At 35.9% G+C, this 21292-nt stretch overlaps 1 protein-coding gene across 1 annotated transcript; it reads right to left on the reverse strand.

Annotated features, from left to right (window-relative positions):
• Window positions 1-230: 230 nt before the first annotated feature.
• Window positions 231-20387, reverse strand: LOC105054337 (DNA-directed RNA polymerases II, IV and V subunit 9A). The gene is made up of 4 exons (XM_073246166.1): window positions 20278-20387; window positions 20096-20171; window positions 4153-4311; window positions 231-478 (listed from the first exon to the last, which is right to left on the reverse strand). Exons 1-4 carry the CDS (start codon window positions 20304-20306, stop codon window positions 398-400), a joined length of 345 nt encoding a protein of 114 aa, XP_073102267.1. The 5' UTR covers window positions 20307-20387; the 3' UTR covers window positions 231-397.
• Between the last annotated feature and the right edge of the window lie 905 nt (window positions 20388-21292).

Consider the following 21292-nt stretch of genomic DNA (forward strand, 5'->3'; position numbering starts at 1 on the left):
AATTATTTCATGGCCAGCAAGACAAACGAAGCTACTCTTGACGTAGATTGATGAAAGTTAGGTAGGATAGTTTGGAATCAAGATAAATGGTCCACAGAGAAGCTAGCTTCCTAATCTGCATTGGTGCCAACCGCAATTCTGTGGCCACAATCTATTTGTGTGGTACCTGCTCTAGTATCATTACTTCTCAAATTAGGGAGGGAAACACACCACGCAAAGATGATGCACCAAAAGCTAAATCTCACACTGATATATGATACCATTCCCAAGTAGTACTTTTAACTCTGGGCAGGAATGTTCATGGTCTTTTGTTGGCCAATAAGCAGATTGGTAGGCCATTTGAAGCTCTCGTGGAGTCATATGACCATGACATTAACTGCACGGTGGCATCTACTCATCAATCTCTCCACCGATATCCGCAACTTGGGTTGCAGCAGACAAAGAACAGGGTCATACCTTCTTCCCCTCTACTAGCAGCCTGCAATTTCCATAAATAAACCACATCAGCTATATATAACATAAACTAACTAGCAGGTCTACAAAAGCGGATTTGCAAAACTAGCCAGCAATAATTCAGTGATCTGCACGTAGTTTACCCGATTCCAAAAGCATGCAAGCAAAAAGACGTGGATTATGGCATCTCACGTGCTGGGTAATGAGTTTCAGATAAGCTACAGTAAATTTTCAGAAGAGAGGATATAGTGGATTAAAGAAATGTAGGCCGATTTCCAGGATGTCCCAAGTAATAATGCATGGCTATTCATATATATTCAATCATCCGGGTATCTCCTCTTGATGATGCCAAAGAAACAAGATTTTACTGAAAACAATGGGATCACCAGGAACGAGCACAATATGTGCTCTTCATCACCACCAAGCACATCCATCAACATTACACTTATTGCTTTTCTAAGGTAGTGGCATGTCCCTGAACTCTGAAGAGCTGCAAGTGCATTCATGTACGATCTACTTGAATACCAACTTTCAGAATCATCAATTAATCACATTGGATGCTATAACCGGCAAGTATTGGTCCTTAATTTTTTATCAGTCGTACATGATAATTTTGCATGTGTTTCAAGGACGTATTTTATTTTTCAAAAAATAAAAAAAGAAAAAGAATATAATTCCACACTCTTAGAATCCTTGTCAAACTGTGAAATAAAACTCAGGAAAAACAACAGCTTCTGGCATCAACTACAAGATGAGGAAGTCCAAGAAGCAGGGAGTTTGGTTCTTGATATAGTTTGAACCTGGTTTGCGTACATGTGAAAGTAGAATTTGGATTTTCTTGAACTTGTTAAGGACATATGTTTAACTGCCACATTCAAAAATACATGAAATGGTCACTTGGCTAGGATGATCACCTGACTATGATGTGAATGTTGACACTCTGACACACGTATGTTTCCCTTTAATTTATTCGTTGAACTATATATCCAAAAGATTTAAAAGAAAAGGTGCTAAGGTTAAATAAGAATATAAGAAAGAGTACAACTTGGCAGTTTACCATTTGTATCTGCCAAATTGAGATGAAAAACAAATTGGGCTAAAAGCTCCACTTGATAATCAGGTGAGTACAAGTAATGTCTTCTAGAAGGACTCCACGACATAGTAATTCCAATGCCCATGCCTTTTTGAAACTTAGCTATTGAAAAGTCAACTCACAGCAGGACCTCTAGAAACAGTCATCTCAATGAGTTCAGCAAAGGACTTCAGTGGCAAGCTTCATGAATAGAATCACAACATGGTAAACCACACTCCTCACAGCCACACAAAAAGAACAAGATGACCATTAACAATTATCATTGTTAAATCTCACATTAAAAAGAAGAATATGTAAAGCACTTCTGAGAAGGACTATAACCCTAAATTTAGGCTTCAAATTAGCATCTAACCCTCAAGGGCCTATACTTTTTAAGGATCAGTGTATAATTCACAATGATATATGACGTCTGATGCTAAGTTTAACCAACATTGCAGCTCCTATGCCCTTAACAATTGATTAAAGCTCTGTATAAATCATAGTCGAACTCTTCCAAATCCCACATGCTGCAAATAGTCTTTTTCTACTAAGAATGTGCCAAAAATAGTGCAAAAACAATGGTTTATCTTATTATCAAATAAATAGCTTATTGCATGCCATGCACATGACCATTGTCACCCTATATAATCTGAAGCAAATTCATATCACCATCTCATGAAGCATGTTCTAATCCTTAAGTGTGATAACCACAACAGATGGTGTTTTGGAACCTTCAATTTTCTCACCTCATGAGGCTAAGAGAAGGACATCATCCTACAGATCCTTCAGTTCTTCTCCAAATAACAAGGACAATAGAAGGAAATAAAAAATATGATCCTAATATATTGTACAAAATTAAATTTGTTTAGTGCATTGACCTGGCCAGGTGTTTGCAAACTCCATTTAGCAATTACTCTTAGCAACAATTCACAAATAGCTGGGGAAAAGTTCACTAGACGTCTAATACAATTTCACTAGCAAACTCTTCTATATAAAGCAAAGCATTGAAAAGTTAAAATAAAATCGTAATGGTAATAGATTTGTTTTAAAAACCCATGCAACTGAATTGGGTAAGAACTAGTAGTGAACTTTCAAGAATCATTAACTTCACTACAACACTCTTAAAGTTGCACAGACAAATGTGAATAAAAACATGTCACAAGGGACATTTTTCACTTTGCTAGCATTAGTGCAACAAACTTAACTGCTTCTGTCTCTCAAACACTGTTTGTACAAGGACCTGTCAAGGATCCTGAGAGCAAACGATTTGAGTAACAGACTAGTAAAGTGCTTTTAAGACTACTTCAATATGTGATACATGATGCATCATGTCACCATCTCACCCTGGCGACAAGGAGAGCATCATAAAGTAACACCAGCACCACAGATGCATCATTGTAAATCCATTGACAAATTTGAAGATGTTTCATAAGGATACCACTGTTGGCAAAGATGTGTGCATCATTGGATGCCTACTTGAAAAAAATGAGAAAACTCAAGTGCCACGGATTGTGCTCTACTGAGCTAATAAAGAATGAAATGGTGTTATTAACTATATTTTACTACTGGACAATATATGGACAGCATAGAACAATGTCTTTACTTTTCCGTGAAAAAAAAGCAAATTCAACAAAAGAAATGAACATCAATAATTAGTATAACTGTCTCTTTAAGTTTTTTTGGTTTCATGTATAAAACTAGGCCTTTTTAGAATGCAACAACACAACTCAAAAAACAATTAAGAATCTTTAGAAGATATATTCTAGTTTTTTTATTATTATTTACTTCATTGGACAATGCAATTCTTTGACTGACAGATAAGGCCACATCAAGATAACAATTACGGAACATAGTCGATAACTAAAATAAGCTGTAAAAGATGACAGACATAACTGGACAACAATCTTAGAGGTCGTGCTGATAACTGTACAAATACTTCCAAACTTTTTGGAACCTAAAAAACCCCTTATTGAACACTTTCGAACCATACAAAAGAGATTATCCACAGGCTTTTTCTAATTAAATCCACTCCCGAATCCTCATCTGACTAGATTTTTCTTTAAATCATAGGCACCTATTCACTGAGACGTATGTATTACTATTGGGTCAGCCATTTGTGACCCATCACCTGAGGCTCTGAGCTACTACAAGCCCCAGCTTAAGAAGGCTTTCAGGATTCGAACTCTCTCAAGAGTATTTAGCATATGACAATTGACAACCAACCATGATGACGTTCCCAGCTCTCTTTAAAAGATCCTCCATACAGAAGCACGTCCCTTGAAAATCTTAATTCTCTCTCTTCCCCATCAAACTCCATTCACATGTCGCGAGGTGGCCCAAGTCCCTTTGCCTTTGAGACAAGCAGTTCCAAGTGCCTCAAAGATGGTAGTTCTGTTACGATTCTATCAGTATGTTGTGTTGACATGATTAGTTAAAACATCGATAAAGTTGTTTAATCAATTTAACCAAAAAGGTGATCTTATATAAAATCAAGCTTTCTTGCATCAAACATCAATGCAAGGAAGCATTATTCAAAAATGATATCAATAACTCCAGACTTTTACCATCATCTAATTCAGAATCTGTGCTCATCAGTATAACATTACATATGGTGAAGTAGAACAGACCTGGAAAAACACAGCTTCAGGATGGTTGCATTTCACGCATCTGACATCCTTGGTGCGAGGAAGAGTAGGATCATTTGCGACATCTTGTAGGATTTGAGTGCGTTCACCAACCGTATGGTGCACTTCATTTCTATAGACACAAAAGCTGTCAGCAACCTCCTGCATCAGAAGAGGGCTTATTTCAATACAAACTTCAATGGAGCAGCACTGTTAAAGATGAAATGATGAGAAAAATTTGCTACAGTCAGAGCACAAGCAACATAGGTTAGATAATGCCCCTTGCAAAGATGGGATCTTAGATTTTGGCTGCCTGAAAAGATGACAGAGGAGACCAAATAAGAGTCGACATGCAGTTTCAAAAAGGAATTTCCACACACTTCGGAATGTGGAAGACTTGCCCTTCAATATGAACGTATGATGAATCAGAATCCACAGACCTAAACCAACTTTACATAATAAAGCTTGGTGAGAGGATCAAACTGGATGGCCTGAGCTATGTGCAAGGACGTAGGAATAGGATAGCTTAGGGATTGAAGCAGCTTTGTTGCTGAGAACAGGACAACAAAGAAATAATATTATTTTTCTAGGGCGAAGGATCAAACAGTCCTGCCCTAGGGTTTTATGTGTGAAGGATGATTGGAGAAATCAAGATCTAGGGCTCTTAGGGCTCAATTGAATGGTACACTATGATGTTATAATTAGATATAAGCAATTTAATGCACACAGATTTAAACAGGCAGCAATAACTTTAGACCTGAACAATCAAATAATATAACGAGTATTGAAATCTGTATTTATATTGAAATCAACAAGTATTTCAATTCAGTATTAAATACTGGAAAGATATGAAGAAAACTGAAATCTGATGATAAGCTTTGACATCACAGCAGGAAGCAGTTAACAGAAAATAATATAAAGAAGAAGAAAGGATAACTAAGAATGGAAGAGATATGGGAGAGGGGGAGGAGAAACAGCCAGCTTAAGGCCTTCTTTACTTCATAAAAACTTTTTGGTGTACATGACCTTGCAACAGACCCTTTCTGGACTCTTGATAGACTAAACAAGATTGCTAGAAAATTTCTGGTTGGAGTCACGGACTCTTGCAAATAAGGATAGAAATCTCTCAAAAATCTCACTAATCCTGGATCTTTGAAGAAAGAGATATTGAGAGAGATCATGAATTCTCACTATTTTTTTAGATTCATGGATCAAATTTAATTCAATGGGATCTTTCACCCACTTTTTTTCCACCAAGAATATTTTATGAAACTCATTGATCCTCAAATTTTGAGTGTCCTACTTTCATATGATTCATAGGGTTCAACAAATAATCAATATTTCACAATGGAACACTATGTTATTGAAAGCAGGCTGCTAAAATATATCGATACTAAGTACCAAAAAATAAATATTTTACATCAATTTCTAACAAAAAAAAAAAGAAAAAAAAGAGAGAGAGAGAGAGAAAAACTACAAAGGGTCATCTACCTAATATCATTGTATCATGTCAACATCCACATAATGTAAAGATCCATGCTAATGAGAAATATCATCATTCACCAAACATAATTGCATATTTACAGGATAAAAATGTTCACAAACATCAACCATAAAATAAGAATATCTATAGTCACATAGCATCAACCATAGAAGAATTATATCCACAATCATATAACATAATTAAGTTCTCTTTTTCATCTTCTCTACGACACTCCATTGCCTAGGGCATGAAATAACTAGACCCAGCATGTGCTCTCTCAATATAGAATAGTGGCCGCTATAGCAGGTTTTCTTTCGATATGTTGGCAGCTTCATACTCAAACCCTATATAGCGCAATTATGGTACTTAGCATAGCATTTTTGACTCAAACCACTATAGTGGCCACTATAGCAACTATTATAGCGACCATAGCAGCCAATTTTTAAGATTACGATTTTGCAAAAATTGGTCAAGCTTTTCTCAAAAACAGTGTATTTCAGAATTTACTGGATGTCATGCACATCTTCTCAAATGAATACTGCTTTAGCTCATTGATACACATATTGGTAATGGATGCATGCTTGATATAGGTAGATGCACGTTAAAAGAATTTTCTTTAGTCAAGAGTGCAGATGTATAATGATCACTGGTTCAAAGAACTCCAAAATTGACTATTTTTATGGAATTTTAAAATTACTCATTTTTCCATGTTTGAAAATAAAGAGGATTTTTCTTGGAATTCCCTTTATATACTCACATTCACCTCAGTTCAATGGCATATTTTGTTTGACGCCTTCGGTAGGTTTTGGAAGCAAGTGAGGATGACCCAGTGGCTTCTTCAATTGCCATATGTTAAATTTGCAAGTACTGAAATTTAATATATCTATCTTATGTTTGAAAAATGAGAGTTTTAGATTTTAGTATATTCCTTTAAGATTTCATCAACACTCCACTTAATCTTAACATACTGTTTATTCAATAAATAAAATGCATCAATTTACAAATTTTATATTAGACAAAGATCTAGCGGAAGCTTGCTAGCATTAACAGCCTAATGTTTCACATTTTAATCCTTCTCTTGCTCTCTTTAGTCTCTCATACTTTTTGGAAAGAAAATGAGCTTAGTGCACTACTGACAAGACTAATTTGCCTCTTCTTTTATGAAAAAAGATGGTTTATTTTTGGCCCATCTAATTCCGCCAATCATGAACATCTTTTTCTAACCTTCCACTAAGCGCGTTGGATCCTTTGAATATTTAAGAATTTCTTTTTCTAAAGTCATATCCAAGTGCCGTACCAATGTCCATATTCGTATTGGGTGAGGTACTTAGGCTAATCTGAAGGGTCCGGGTAATAGCCACTAACTCCCTTTGATCCCTCTGTCTTTGACGGCCTGATTAAAGGAACCCAGATTGATGATGAAGGGCTGCAGACCATCGATAACAAGCAAAGAATTCCTTTAATCTTTTAGCTTGCTGTGTTTTGCTCTTTGTTTCTGTTAAATATTTTGTTTTTGTGGTTTTTGTTGAGACTGACTAAGAACTAACATTTAATAGCTATTTGGATGTTCACATGGGTATTATGAAGGAAACATAGGCAGTTTCATGCATCCATTTTAAAATTTTTAGCGGAAGCAGACTAGATTAAACAATTTAATCTACCATGAATGTATTAGATCAGATCTAAAAACTACCTACTAAGGATCATATGACATAAATAATATGCATAATCTGAAATCTTAACACTATTGATCATATCAATAAAGTAATAGATCACATCTACGATAGACTAGATCATATCTACTGAGATCAAATCTTATACAAGAGCGCGGGTAGCTGATCACTGCAACTGACAACTGTGGATTTGAGGTTCTTCTTGATGCCGAGCAGCCGCACTGAATGTCTGACCTCTACAGGACGTCCACACGAAGCCCTAGTACTGATCGATCTCCCTGGAGTGCTAGTTCCTTGCGAAGGCCTCTTGATGGCTGATCTACGCCCCTCTTCAGATCTCAGGACTCTTCCGAAGCCGAAGATGGATATAGGAGGATGAAGTGGTGGAAGACTGTGAAAATCAGATAAACTCTCTTCTCACTTTCCTCTCTTCTCGAAACCCTAGAATCGGAATCGTAGGGAACCCACTCAAGAGACTCACGCCCAAAAGAAAATAGATATCCTCTATTTCACACACAGAAGGCCCGCCCCACTCACTGTTTCATGCCCCACTCATGAATAATTTTCACGGTAAAAACATTCACACTTTGTCAAACAAAATGGAGGTCTTTTATGGTGGGCGATGAGATAGAGATCAAGATAAAGATAAGAGTTGGTTTTAGTTCAAATTTAAAACCCTTTTGAATTTAAACTTAACCAAACTTATCCTTATCCACTAGAGCATTGAGGTGGGGCGAGAATCCTCTCTTGGCATGGGAATTCATCACTCAAAACCAAAGAGGGCGTGAAAAATTTCTCGACGTGGTCATGGGTTGGCGCTAAGGAGAAGTCCAATCTAATTGGACTCTAGGTTTTAGTTATTTGGTTCCAACCAAATCTCATTTAGTTAGATCCAAATAGATATGAGTGAACCTAATCAAATTAGATAGCAAATCAACTCAATTAAATCCTAATCCAATTAAAAATAAATCGAATCCAAGTCCTGATCAAATCAAAAATTAATCTTCCTTAGCGATTAGGTCATCTCATCACCTAATCAGAACAAACCTAATTGAATCCAATTCAATTAGACTTGATCCAAATCTCATTACTCAATCAAATTGAACTAATTAACAATCTAATTACTAATTAATCCTTCTATAATTCACTAATCTTTAGCAAATTATTTCATCGCAACTTTTGCATAAGATTAATCATCAATCATATTGACGATTATATTCTTGAACGATTCTCGATCGTTGATCAGCCATCTGATCAGACACGAACTTCTATTGTGTGTAACCCCATAGGTTCAAACCTAAGCCGGTAGCACAGAAACAAATTTCTATACTAATCGAAGTGATCATCTAGCAATGATATCTGACATCCGGATAGGCCGAATGATCGCAAAGCAACATTCAAGAACCTTTGGCATATGATTAACATATAATTCATCCTTTTGACCCTCAATGCTCAAGATGACTTCAGAGTTAAACTGTCAACTCTTAATCAGTACATTCGTAGTATGTCTTAATCTTATAAATCCTGTGACTCCTCATAAAGATTATCCTGACTAAGATTTTACTAAATTGAAACACATTGTAGCATTATCTTCAACAACTTGGAGCGGTCAATTCCATCTTAGCTCACACATCGACTTAGCAAGTATTTGACTATGCCCAGAACCTTCCATCACTGTATCAGAAATACAGGTAGTCCGGCACTAAAGCACAATAAGTTGCTTGCAAGTCACCGTGGTGATCTCAAATCAGAGGGACACTTATACCCATATCCTTTGCGAGCTACTCTTGACAGCAGAATGCTCCTCAGTTTGATCACGTTCAGTGCAAATGTACTCCTACATTTCATCTGCATGCCATACCAATGTCTTCACATTTTTTGATTACGAGAACAACCAACTCATATAACATACAACGATCTATACTTCATAAAACGTTATCGTCTTAGTAATAACGTATCATTTGATCGCGAACAAGTTTAAGAACTACACGATAGATCCTCCTTTATCAATTGAAAGTAGTTCTAAAGATTTCATCATAACATAAGAGTTCAATAAAAAAGATGCACAATTTATGATGAAAATATCAAATAATTTTTATTAATTAATAATTCATATATAATTTATAAATAGCACAATCATTTACAAACAAACGATTGGCTTTAGGACACATTTTTCAATAACTCTCACTTAGACTAAAACCAATCGAAACAGTATCGAATATCCATCTTCTATTTGTGATCATCGAACTCCTTGATTCTAAGGACTTTAGTAAATGGGTCGGCCAAATTCTCCTTTCCATCGATCTTCTGAAGATTGATGTCACCTTGATCCACGATCTCACGGACAAGGTAATAGCAACGGAGGATGTGCTGGGTTCTCTGATAGGACTTAAGTTCTTTTGCTTGAGCGATGACACCAGTGCTGTCACAATACAAAAAAATCGAATCTTCAACTGAAGGAACCACTTCAAGCTCGCTGATGAACTTCTGCAACCAAACAGCTTTCTTGGCAGCATCGAATGCCACAATATACTCCGCCTCACAAACAGAATTGACTATAGTGTGCTGCTTGAAACTTTTTCAACAAATCGTCCCATCATTTAGGATAAAAATATATCTCGATACCCTTTTGCTATCATCATGATCCGACAGAAAACTGAATCTGTAAATCCTATAAGTTTTCAGTCAGATTCTATATAAATTAGCCATTAGTCCTTAACATTTTTTAAATACTTAAGGATGATTTTTACAATCTTCCAATGATTCTCACTCAAATCAGATTGATACCTACTTACTACACCTAGTGAGCATGCCAAATCCGATCTTGTACATATCATGGCATACATGATAGATTCAACTATCGAGGTATATGAGATTCTACTCATATGCTCTCTCTTGTAGAGTTGTCGAACAATCCTTCTTAGAGAGTAATTTCATGACCTATCAGAAGATAGTTTTTCTTGAAATTTTTCATGCTGAACCATTTAACGAAGCCATACATTCTGATCGTCTTATCAAAATGTATGTTCCAACTCTGAGATGCCTACTTCAATACGTAAATGGATCTCTGAAGCTTGCACACCTCAGATTCATCTGTGGATGTGAACTCTTCAGGTTGTATCATATACACCTCTTCTTCCGGTTCTCTATTTAAGAAAGTGATTTTGACATCCATTTGTTAAATTTCGTAATCAAGGTATGCCGCTATCGCAAGTATAATCCGAATAAACTTGAGCATTGTCATAGAAGAAAACGTCTCGTCATAGTCAATACCATAACGTTGACAATATCTCTTGACAACCAAACAGATTTTAGAGATCTACACCTTCCCGTCTGCACTCTTTTTTTTAAAAAAAATCCACTTACACCCTATGGATTTTATCTTTTTAGGTGGATTAACGAGTGTCTATACATCGTTGATCTTCATGAACTGCATTTTGGACTTCATGGCTTAAAGCTACTTATCAGAATCGGATCTCTACATGGCATCCACGTAGGTGATTGGATTCTTGTTGTTTTCATCAAGTTCAATAGGATCACCGTCCCAAACTAAGAAACCGTAGTATCTGTCCGGCTGACGCAGTATTCTACCGGATCTCCTCAAAAGTGCCTCTACAACGGGCTCTGAGTTTGATCTAATCAAATCTAGTTCTGTATTTTCATTTGTTTGTGTCGGTTTTTCTATCTGTCAAACTTTATCAAGTTCAACTTTAGTGGCATTAGTTTCTTCCCCAAGAAATTTTTTTTTTCCAAAAGATAGCCCTATGGCTGACAAACACCTTTTGTTCTTCAGTAAGATAGAAGTAATAATCCTTAATTTATTTCGGATATCCAATAAATAAATATTTATCTGATCTAAGCCCAAGCTTATCTATTTTTAAACGTTTGACATAAGTCGGATATCTCCAAATTCTAAAGTGTGAAAGCCCCGACTTACGTCCAGTCCACATCTCATATGGTGTTTTATTAACAAACTTACTCGAAATCTTATTAAGTATATAATAGGCAGACTCGAGTGCATATCTCCAAAAGAAGATCAATAGACTTGCAAAATCCATCATAGATCGAATCATGTCTAACAAAATTCGATTTCTCCTTTCTGATACTCCATTATGTTGTGGTGTCCCAGAAGGAGTCCATTGTGAGAAAATCTCATTCTTTTCTAGATATATCAGAAACTCACGAATGACGTATTCACCTCCTCGATCAGATCGAAGAATTTTTATGCTCTTCACAGTTTATTTGTCAACCTCATTACGAAATCGTTTGAACATTTCAAATGATTCAAATTTATGTTTCATAAGATAGACGTATCCATACCTCGATAGGTTATCGGTGAACGTAATGAAGTAATAATATCCACCTCTGGCATATGTGTTCATTGGTCCATATATATCACTATGTACTAGGCTTAAAACTTCACTGGCTTGTTCACTTTTTTCAGTAAAAGATGATTTAGTCATCTTTCCAAGAAGACAGGATTCATAGGTTGGCAATAATTCACAATCATTGACTTCGAAGATTCTCACTTTAGCTAATTTGTTTATCCTGTTCTTGTTGATATGACCTAACCTACAATGCCAAAGGTAGGCATCCATGATATTATTTAATCTAGGATACTTATTCGATGTGTACATTACACTGATAGGCCATGATAAAACGTAAATGCTATTACTCATTTGTCTATTCATCACAGTAACACCATTCATAATGATATCACAATAATTATTTTTTATTAAAATTTCATATCCGTTCATGGCCGGAAGGCTTACAGAAATTACATTCAATAAAAAAGACGAACAAAAGTGACAATCATTCAAAACAATGATATTAAAATTGAAAACAAGCTCGACAATTTCTAAAGCTAGAACTAGAACAGATCTTCCATCTCCAACATTCAGGAATCTCTCGTCGTCTTCAAACCTCCTACTAACCTGAAGTCCCTACAACAAATTGCAAATATTAATAAGACTTTCAGAATCCAATATACAGATCGTAGTATCACAAATAAAAAAATTACAAAGTATTATCATATAATTATCTTGATCAGCAACTGCTTGCTTCTTTCTCTTATTCGATCTGTTTGGGTCAAGAGAAGCAATGCATTGAAGACAGTTCCTCTTCCAATGATCCAGCTTCTTACAGTAGAAGCACTCTGCCTGATTCTGATCAGCCTTAGACTTTTTTGTCTGAACGGACTTAGACGCCCTGGCACTCTGCACCCTTTTATTCTTCTTCCCTTTCTTAAAGGGACAACGCCCAGAAGAGGACCATCCCACTACATTCACCGGCTCTTTGTGAAGCTGGTGATCAAAGCCGGTGATCCTTCTCAAAAATTTACAGCAATCCCAGCAAACCGTGATAGTTAACTGCAGACTTAGTCATTCTATAATGACTAAGGAAGGAGAGGTAGGACTTAGGCCAAGAGTTCAAAATCGCATCTTTCCCAAACTGCTCATGCAAAAAAAATTCAAATTTGCTCAAACACTCGATCTGTTCGATCATGTACAGTACATGATCAATGACCAACGCTTCTTCCCTCATTCAAGCATTGAAGACAGCACGACTAATTTTGTACCTCTCAACGTCATCAGGAGTACTGAAGGACTCGTTCAACCCTTGCAACTGTCCTCCGATCGAGCATCCTCAAACTTGCGACTGAACTCATCGTTCATCGCCGCCCACATGATACAATGCACCATGATTCGATCGTTGAGCTATTTTTGGTAAGTATCTCGAATCGCACCACGAGCATTCGGAGTGGACTCCTCAAGTGACAGATCTGTTAGAACATACAAAATCTGCTCATGCTCCAGGACGATGTTTAATTTTTCAATATCAGCTATCGAAACTAGGTTCCGTCAACTTATCACCGTCCAACAGTGATCAGAGCGATAAAGTACTAGCCATAACTACATAAAAGGAAAAACCATAAGACCTATTAATATATATAAATTATTTAAGCCTAAAGATTTAGACTTTACTCTAAAAGTTCTTCCATTATTTTATACGAATTGATAGCCTCTACCTCCAATTTGAGAAATTGCTTTAATTCTTTAGCCGGTACTAGAATTCACACAGGCTGCACACGGATCCGAGTGTGGCTCGACTAATCCATGTACATCTATGGATAGGTTCTTAACCAATTGCTTCTCCAAATAATTTCTAGTAATTAGTTTTGCCCTAGGCATCACTTCAGCAAGCATGTAGCACCTCTACTAAAAATCCTGATTAGGTCTAACTATTAACATGACCACACTCAGCATATCTAACTAACGAATAATCGGGCCCAAGTGTGGCTCGGCCAACCTGACCATCTATTAGAGAATCACAATTGAGTCATTATATAATGAATGATACTTCCAATAGCAGATAAGCACCAGACGTATAGCGCCTCCAACGATTATTAAACTATTGGACCGATTATCATCCACCTTAATAGGAGGCTATGATCTAGTTATCCTCATAACTATTTTATTTTTAAGATCTAATAATTTAAAAAATTTATTTACATATTTTCAAAAATAAGAGAAGAGATTGATTAACTAATCATAATGCTTTCACTAACTTCACAAAGCCATCAAAGAAGACTACAGACAAGCCAGTCCAGAAACACCTAAACTAGTTAAAATCGATTTACCTAACTAGCATGGATCAACCCGAATCATTAAGTAATCTAATCAAAATCAAATCGACCACATTGGTTAGGTAAGTGGAGACTGACGGAAGGATCCTCATTTCTTTCCTTAGTTAAATACCAATGCAGTTGGCCAGAAAAGAGAACAGTCCCAATTAAAAACCCCATTCAGTCACTTGCCTTAGACACCAATCAATTTATCTATTTCGATTTAATGAACTTATAGACTTGGGTTCGACCACTAAGCTAACAATCAGGTTCATTTGGACTAATCAAAAACATAGACTTGACCAACTACAACTATTGTATTTGATCTAGAGTATCCTTGACCTAATCTAAATCAACTTTTGGATAGATTGGATCAATTACTCAATTTAATCAATTAACTCTTTGATTCTAATCCTAGGTCTAACCCAGTTAAAAAAATCTGATTTGAGCTAACCCATAGCCCCATATTTTATGCAATGTCATTAGATCTTAAATTCACAATTCTAGATCTAAATGTTCAACCCTTAATTCTCAATTAAGTGTAGAATTAACATGAATTTAGGTTAGATTTTGAAATCATTTCAAGTGTAAACTATTTTACATTAAATTTTATGTATAAATATTCAGTTCCGAAATTTGAGTCAGCTCACCTTTAGATTGAGCCGACTCATCATAATGGGTCGACTAAATTCTGAGACATAGTTGATTCACTGATGATGAACAGAAACTCTTATTTTCAGCCTGCACAAACTGGGTCCGCTCATCAAGAAACTGAGCCAACCCATAAAGGTTCTGAGTCGACTCAAATCAAAATTGAGTCGACTAAGCATGCTTGACAGCAACACATTGCAGAATTTTCAAAACAAATATTTTTCCACAACCAGCAATAAAATCAATCATAAATCATTTTTAAATCTAATCTAAACTTATTTATGATTCTAGATTTTATTTGCCATGATTAAAATAATTTTTAAAAAAAAATTTCACGGTTCTTCCTCATGAAACATCACAATGACACTCCTACACATCATGAGAGAACCCATGGAATGAGAAGAGATCTTTAAATCCTACTTGCTCTTATAACTGAATGGCCTGATGATGCACAATCCGAATACTAGGCTACTAAGACATCTAATCTAACATATCACATATAAGATAGATTAATTTCGGATCTATATGCATATGGATTTATATCATGTCGAACTTCGGCTCTGATACCAATTGAAAGAAACATAGGCAGTTTCATGCATGCATTTTTAAAATTTTTAATGAAAGCAGACTAGATTAAACAATTTAATCTACTATGAATGTATTAGATCAGATCTAAAAACCACCTACTAAAGATCATATGATATAAATAATATGCATAATCTGAAATCTTAACACTATTGATCATATCAATAAAATAGTAGATCACATCTACGATCTCTACGATAAACTAGATCATATCTACTAAGATCAGATCTTATACCAAAGCGCGGATAGTTGATCACCGCAACTGACAACCATGGATTTGAGGTTCTTCCTGATGCCGAGCAGCCGCACAGAATGTCTGACCTCTACAGAACATCCACACGAAGCCCTGATGCTGATTGATCTCTCTGGAGTGCTAGCTCCTTGCGAAGGCCTCTTGATGGCTGATCTACACCCCTCTTCGGATCTCACAGACTCTTTCAAAGTTGAAGATGGATTTAGGAGGATGAAGTGGTGGAAGACTGTGAAAATCAGATAAACTCTCTTCTCACTTTCCTCTCTTCTCGAAACACTAAAATCAGAACCCTAGGAAACCCACTCAAGAGACTCACGCCCAATAGAAAATAGATATCCTCTGTTTCATACACAAAAGACCCGCCCCATTCACTATTTCATGCCCCACTCAGGAATAATTTTTACAGTAAAAACATCCACACTTTGTCACACAAAATGGAGGTCTTTTATGGTGGGCGATGAGATGGAGATCAGGATAAAGATAAAAGTTGGTTTTAGTTTAAATTCAAAACCCTTTTGAATTTAAACTCAACCAAACTTATCCTTATCCACTAAGGTGTTGAGGTGGGGCGAGAATCCTCTCTTTGGCGTGGGAATTCATCATGCAAAACCAGAGAGGGCATAAAAAATTTCTCGACATGGTCATGAGTTGGCACTAAGGAGAAGTCCAATCTAATTAGACTCTAGATTTTAGTTATTTGGTTCCAACCAAATCTCATTTAGTTAGATCCAAATAGATAAGAGTGAACCTAATCAAATTAAGTAGTAAATCAACTCAATTAAATCTTAATCCAATCAAAAATTAATCGAATCCAAGTCCTGATCAAATCAGAAATTAATCTCTATTAGCGATTAGATCATCTCATAACCTAATCGGATCAAACTTAATTGAATCCAATTCAATTAGACTTGATCCAAACCTCATTGCTCAATCAAATCGAGCTAATTAACAATCTAATTGCTAATTAATCCTCCTATAACTCACTAACCTTTAGCAAATTATTTCATCACAACTTTTGCATAAGATTAATGATCAATCATATTGACGATTATACCCTTGAACGATTCTCAATCGTTGATCAGCCATCTGATCAGATAGGAACTTCTATTGTGTGTGACCCCATATATTCGAACCTAAGCTGATAGCACAAGAACAAATTCTTATACTAATCGAAGTGATCATCTAGCAATGATATCCGACGTCCGGATAGATCGAATGATCGCAAAGCAATATTTAAGAACCTTTAGCATATGGTTACCGTATAATTCATCCCTTTGACTCTCAATGCTCAGGATGACTTTAGAGTTAAACTGTCAACTCTTGATCAGTATATCCGTAGTTTGTCTCAATCTTATAAATCCTGTAACTCCTCACAAAGATTATCCTGATCAAGATTTTATTAAATTAAAACACATTATAGCATTATCTCTAACAACTTAGAGCGGTCAATTCCATCTTAACTCACACACTGACTTAGCAAATGTTTGACTGTGTCCAAGAACTTTCCATCACTGTATTAGAAATACAAGTAGTCCGATACCAAAATACAATGAGTTGCTTGCACGTCACCGTAGTGATCTCATATCGGAGGGATACTTATACCTATATCTTTTGCAAGCTACTACAGCAGAGTCCTCAGTTTGGTCACGTTCGTGCAAATGTGCTCCTACATTTCACCTGCATGCCATATCAGTGTCTCCACACTCCTTAGTTACGAGAACAACCAACTCATATAGCACACAACGATCGATACTTGATAAACGTTATCATCTTAGTAATAACGTATTGTTTAGTCACGAATAAGTTTAAGAACTACACGATAAATCCTTCATTATCGATTGAAAGTAGTTCTAAGAACATCATAACATGAGAGTTCAATAAAGAAGATACACAATTTATGATGAAAATATCCAATAATTTTTATTAATTAATAATTCATATACAATTTACAAATAGCACAATCATTTACAAACAGATAATTGACTTTAGGACACATTTTTCATCACATTATTCAAGTTAATACACCACATCCACCCTCATTAAGTTGTCAAAAAATTTACCATTGCTTCCCTGTTTATTGTTACCATAGTGTGAATAGTATCATGAACAGTAAGTGAGACTCGTGGGGTATGGTTTAGGAATGAGAAAAAAGTGGTTTCATGGTTTTATTTAAGAGGGTCTCGTGCTTTTCTCAGTTTTTGAAATTTCATAACAGCAATTAAACCTAATTCTTCTTTCCACTCTTTTAGGAAAACCTAATCCAATGATTCCAGCCCTTAGATTGGGTCATATTTCTTGCTGAGATATCAGGACAGCACCCAGAGATATGTTTGAAAACCTATTCCTTTCCAAAAGGCCTGCATACCCTCTCTCATGCATATTTAGAAACGGGGATCAAAAGTCTAATTTACCGGTCGAATTTCAGCCCATGTTGTGATAATTTTCATGGATGGATCTTCTAGAGCCACTCAGTTAATAGGTTACTATATGCACTGAGAAAAGATGTGATTCACTTCTACATTTTTAGTGGGTAATCAATCTCACATAAATATACAAAAAAATGTTCTTCTTAAGAGATCAAATCCCATGAAAAAAGGGATAAGACCAAATCTCATGTAAATCTCATGAAATAAAGAATAAGATCAAATCCCGTATAAATCCCATCAAATAAGGGATAATTAAATATAGTTACAGTGAATAAGAAAAGAGAGGAAGAATAGGAAACTATACAAATATCCTACAATTAGATGAGAGATTTTAGAAAATTCTCAACATGCACAGGTTTAATTTAGTTATGGAGCTGATTGCATGGAGTCTAATTTAAGCTGTCATCCAGTAATAAGTTTGATTGCCAATTTTTACTTAGATGGAATTCATCTGTTTGGGGTTTGGGGTAATAATTAAGGATTTAGAGCCCGTAAATTGTTCGACTTGGCAAATGACCGATGTCAACTAATATGGAAAGCTGGAAAAAAATAACCTGGTATCCTGGCTGATATATAGTAATCAAAATATTGAAATATCAGCCAACATACCAAAACTAAGATTCATTACTAATTTAAGGCATTGATTTAATATTAAATGACCGAAAGACCCATTTAAAATGTAAAAGAAAGGTTGCTGAGATCCTTTCCATCCATCTAATATTCTCCCATTTCATCTTATTATATTGTATTCTATGTAGTTTATTTTATTTATGTTATTCTAAATTCTTGTATATTTTATATTTTATTGATCCACATCTTAGGTTAGTTATATTTATTTTTGTTTTCCATTATATTTTATACATTTTTTATCCTCTCCTCGAATCTGAATTACATATATCGGACCTACTGTATCATGCACCTTAACAAAAGACAACAGATTCAAAAGCTGAGACCCAGCAAAAGTTTCCATCCGAATGTCAATTATCTAGAAAAATTTTCTCTAGAATGGACAGCTTTATATCTGATACCTTTTCTGATCTGGTATTAAGTGTCTTCTAGTTGCTCAACTTTCAACTTTGCTACAACTTTATAAGTTATAACTACATCGAAAAGGTTTTTCAGTAATTCTAGATGATCTGGATATAATTAGGATCTGGTTAAATTTAGCCCCAGCTCCCAAGTCAAAAACATTATAAATTTCCCTTCATTCTGCACTTGGTTTTCATCACTAGCATCAAGTTATGTATACATCTATGGTGGACGAGACCATTCTCATGGAAGAACTTTTCACTGATACAAACAAAGTTTCCAGCTACTTTAGCTGTATGTTGAAGGAAATGTGGAATATGATCTTAACACGCTTAACAAATCTGAGGAAGTTACCTAAAGGAATTTTATAAAAGAAATGACAAAATTAGAATGTGGTCTAATCAACTTAAAGCATAACTGAAGAAGTTACCTAAAGGGGTATAACTGAAAAAATGGGAAGGTTGCCTATGTTTTGGGTTGTGGCCTAAACAATCTAATACATATCAAAGATCATATATTCAAAGAGATATTGCCTTTGACAAACTAAAGCATTGTAAATTAGAATTTAAAAGCACTAACATATACTGAATAACATGGGCAAGAACATAAAATTAATCAAAAAAACGGTAAGAATGAGTGAATTCATAGAAATTAAAGCTATAAGACTATAACAACCAATGCTTATGTCAGGACAAGCTACATAAATCTCTTCTTCTGTCACCACTAATACCTGTTAAAACCTAAGCTGATTCCGTGAAAAGGCCAAACTAAATCACCACGACACATCTCACGACCATCTAAGTATGTTTCTCCACCACCTTATCATCAACTGCTACGGGCTCGCAAGGCTCCCTTCGAAAGAAATCCTCATCTACAACCCAAGTCTTGTCGTAACTTAAATCCACACAAACAGCTCCATCGCTGCTGTTGGACACTCCATATTGCACAATGTTTCTTGTTCCCGACATCAACATTGAGATGGATACATATAAAAAGCACGCCTGGGGTTAGGTTAGAAACTGATCACACCACGGAGATGCCATTGCAATCGATTGCGCATGAATTATTCTAACTAGCATTTGTCGCAAAAAAAAAAAGAAAAAAAAAAAAAAACCAAAACCCTAGCAACCTGTGATTACCGACGAAAAGATCATCCCAACACTCAAAAAATAAAAAAAGGAAAGAGAAAAAACAAGAGCTCTGAAGGAAGACGAAGGAGACCTGATAGTCGCAGTTGCGGCAGGCGAAGAGGAGGGTCTTCTTCTGCTTATCCTCCTTTGGGTACAGAATGTTGTTGCTGTCTCCGAAAACAAAGGAGATGATGAGAGCTTAATAAAAGAGAGGAAGAGAGAGAGAGAGAGAGACGGAAGGGAAGGGAGAGGGTAGCGAGAGGAGTTACGTGCCACTCGCGGCAGAACTTCATGGTACTCATGGTGGCTGGCTGCGGTCCCCGTTCCCGCTGGCTGATGCGGTCGGCCCCCCTGCCCCCCTTTTTTTTTTCTATGCAGCGTGCTTCTAGAATCGCTCTCGGCTCTCTGGATTTAGCGGGGGTGTGGGGCCATACGTCGGCGCGGTAGAGGTAGATCACGTGCCAATCACGTGAAGATTCCACGTTACAAACGTATCACTGTATCAGACTCCCCATCAAACTCGAATCTTGAGGCCAGATTTGGCTCGTTCCGCTGTAGCATCGAGCCGGCTCATATCCCGTTACAAATTAGAACAAGGTTTAGATCATGTCAAAATTGGTAAGTGCTGATACGGATAAAAAAATTTTACTTTAGAATCTACACAAAGAAAATGTCGATCCGATTTGATCTTGATGCTAGTTTTCAACACCATCCAAATTGACATTTCAAAAAAAATTTATTCTTATATTTTTACCTAATTTATGCTGGTTGAGAAAATTTCAGAGTCCATACATGATAATTGTCCAAGATAATGACATATCTTTCCTAATAAATTAAAAAATAATAAATATATTTATCTAATAAGGAAAACTAAGAATATATTTCTCTAAACTCTTCGCAATGCTTTCACCCTCGTTTATGAAAAAAAAAATCAAAAAAAATTCTAAAAATATGCAATCACTTCTCTTCTAACAATATGTTTGTTTCTCTATTCTCTAATTTTTTTACCATCATAGGGTTTTTATCAGAGCCAATTTAGCTTGTTTTGCAAGTCAAACCATCACCGCCAAATGTCAATCACATTTCATCTTTGACCGATCCTACCTTTGGTAGAAACTAGCAGCAACAGATGCAATTCACATGATGACATCTTACATGAATGGCACTAACTATTCAAGCTATTGTTCTTTTTCCTCATAAAAAATTATTACCTACTAATAATTGTTACATGGTGCACAAAAGGAAAGATCGATAGTTCTATCCCTGTTAGATGACACGGATGTGCCGC

The sequence above is a fragment of the Elaeis guineensis genome, chromosome 11 (assembly GCF_000442705.2).
Source record: "Elaeis guineensis isolate ETL-2024a chromosome 11, EG11, whole genome shotgun sequence".
NCBI lineage: Eukaryota > Viridiplantae > Streptophyta > Magnoliopsida > Arecales > Arecaceae > Elaeis > Elaeis guineensis.

Coding starts and splice junctions, on each gene's coding strand:
- LOC105054337 (XM_073246166.1), bottom strand. CDS start 20,306: ATGAGTACCATGAAGTTCTGCCGCGAGTG. Junction 4,312..20,095: donor GCCGCAACTGCGACTATCAG/GTCTCCTTCGTC, acceptor CTTCTGATGCAG/GAGGTTGCTGACAGCTTTTG. Junction 479..4,152: donor CTGAAGCTGTGTTTTTCCAG/GTCTGTTCTACT, acceptor TGGAAATTGCAG/GCTGCTAGTAGAGGGGAAGA.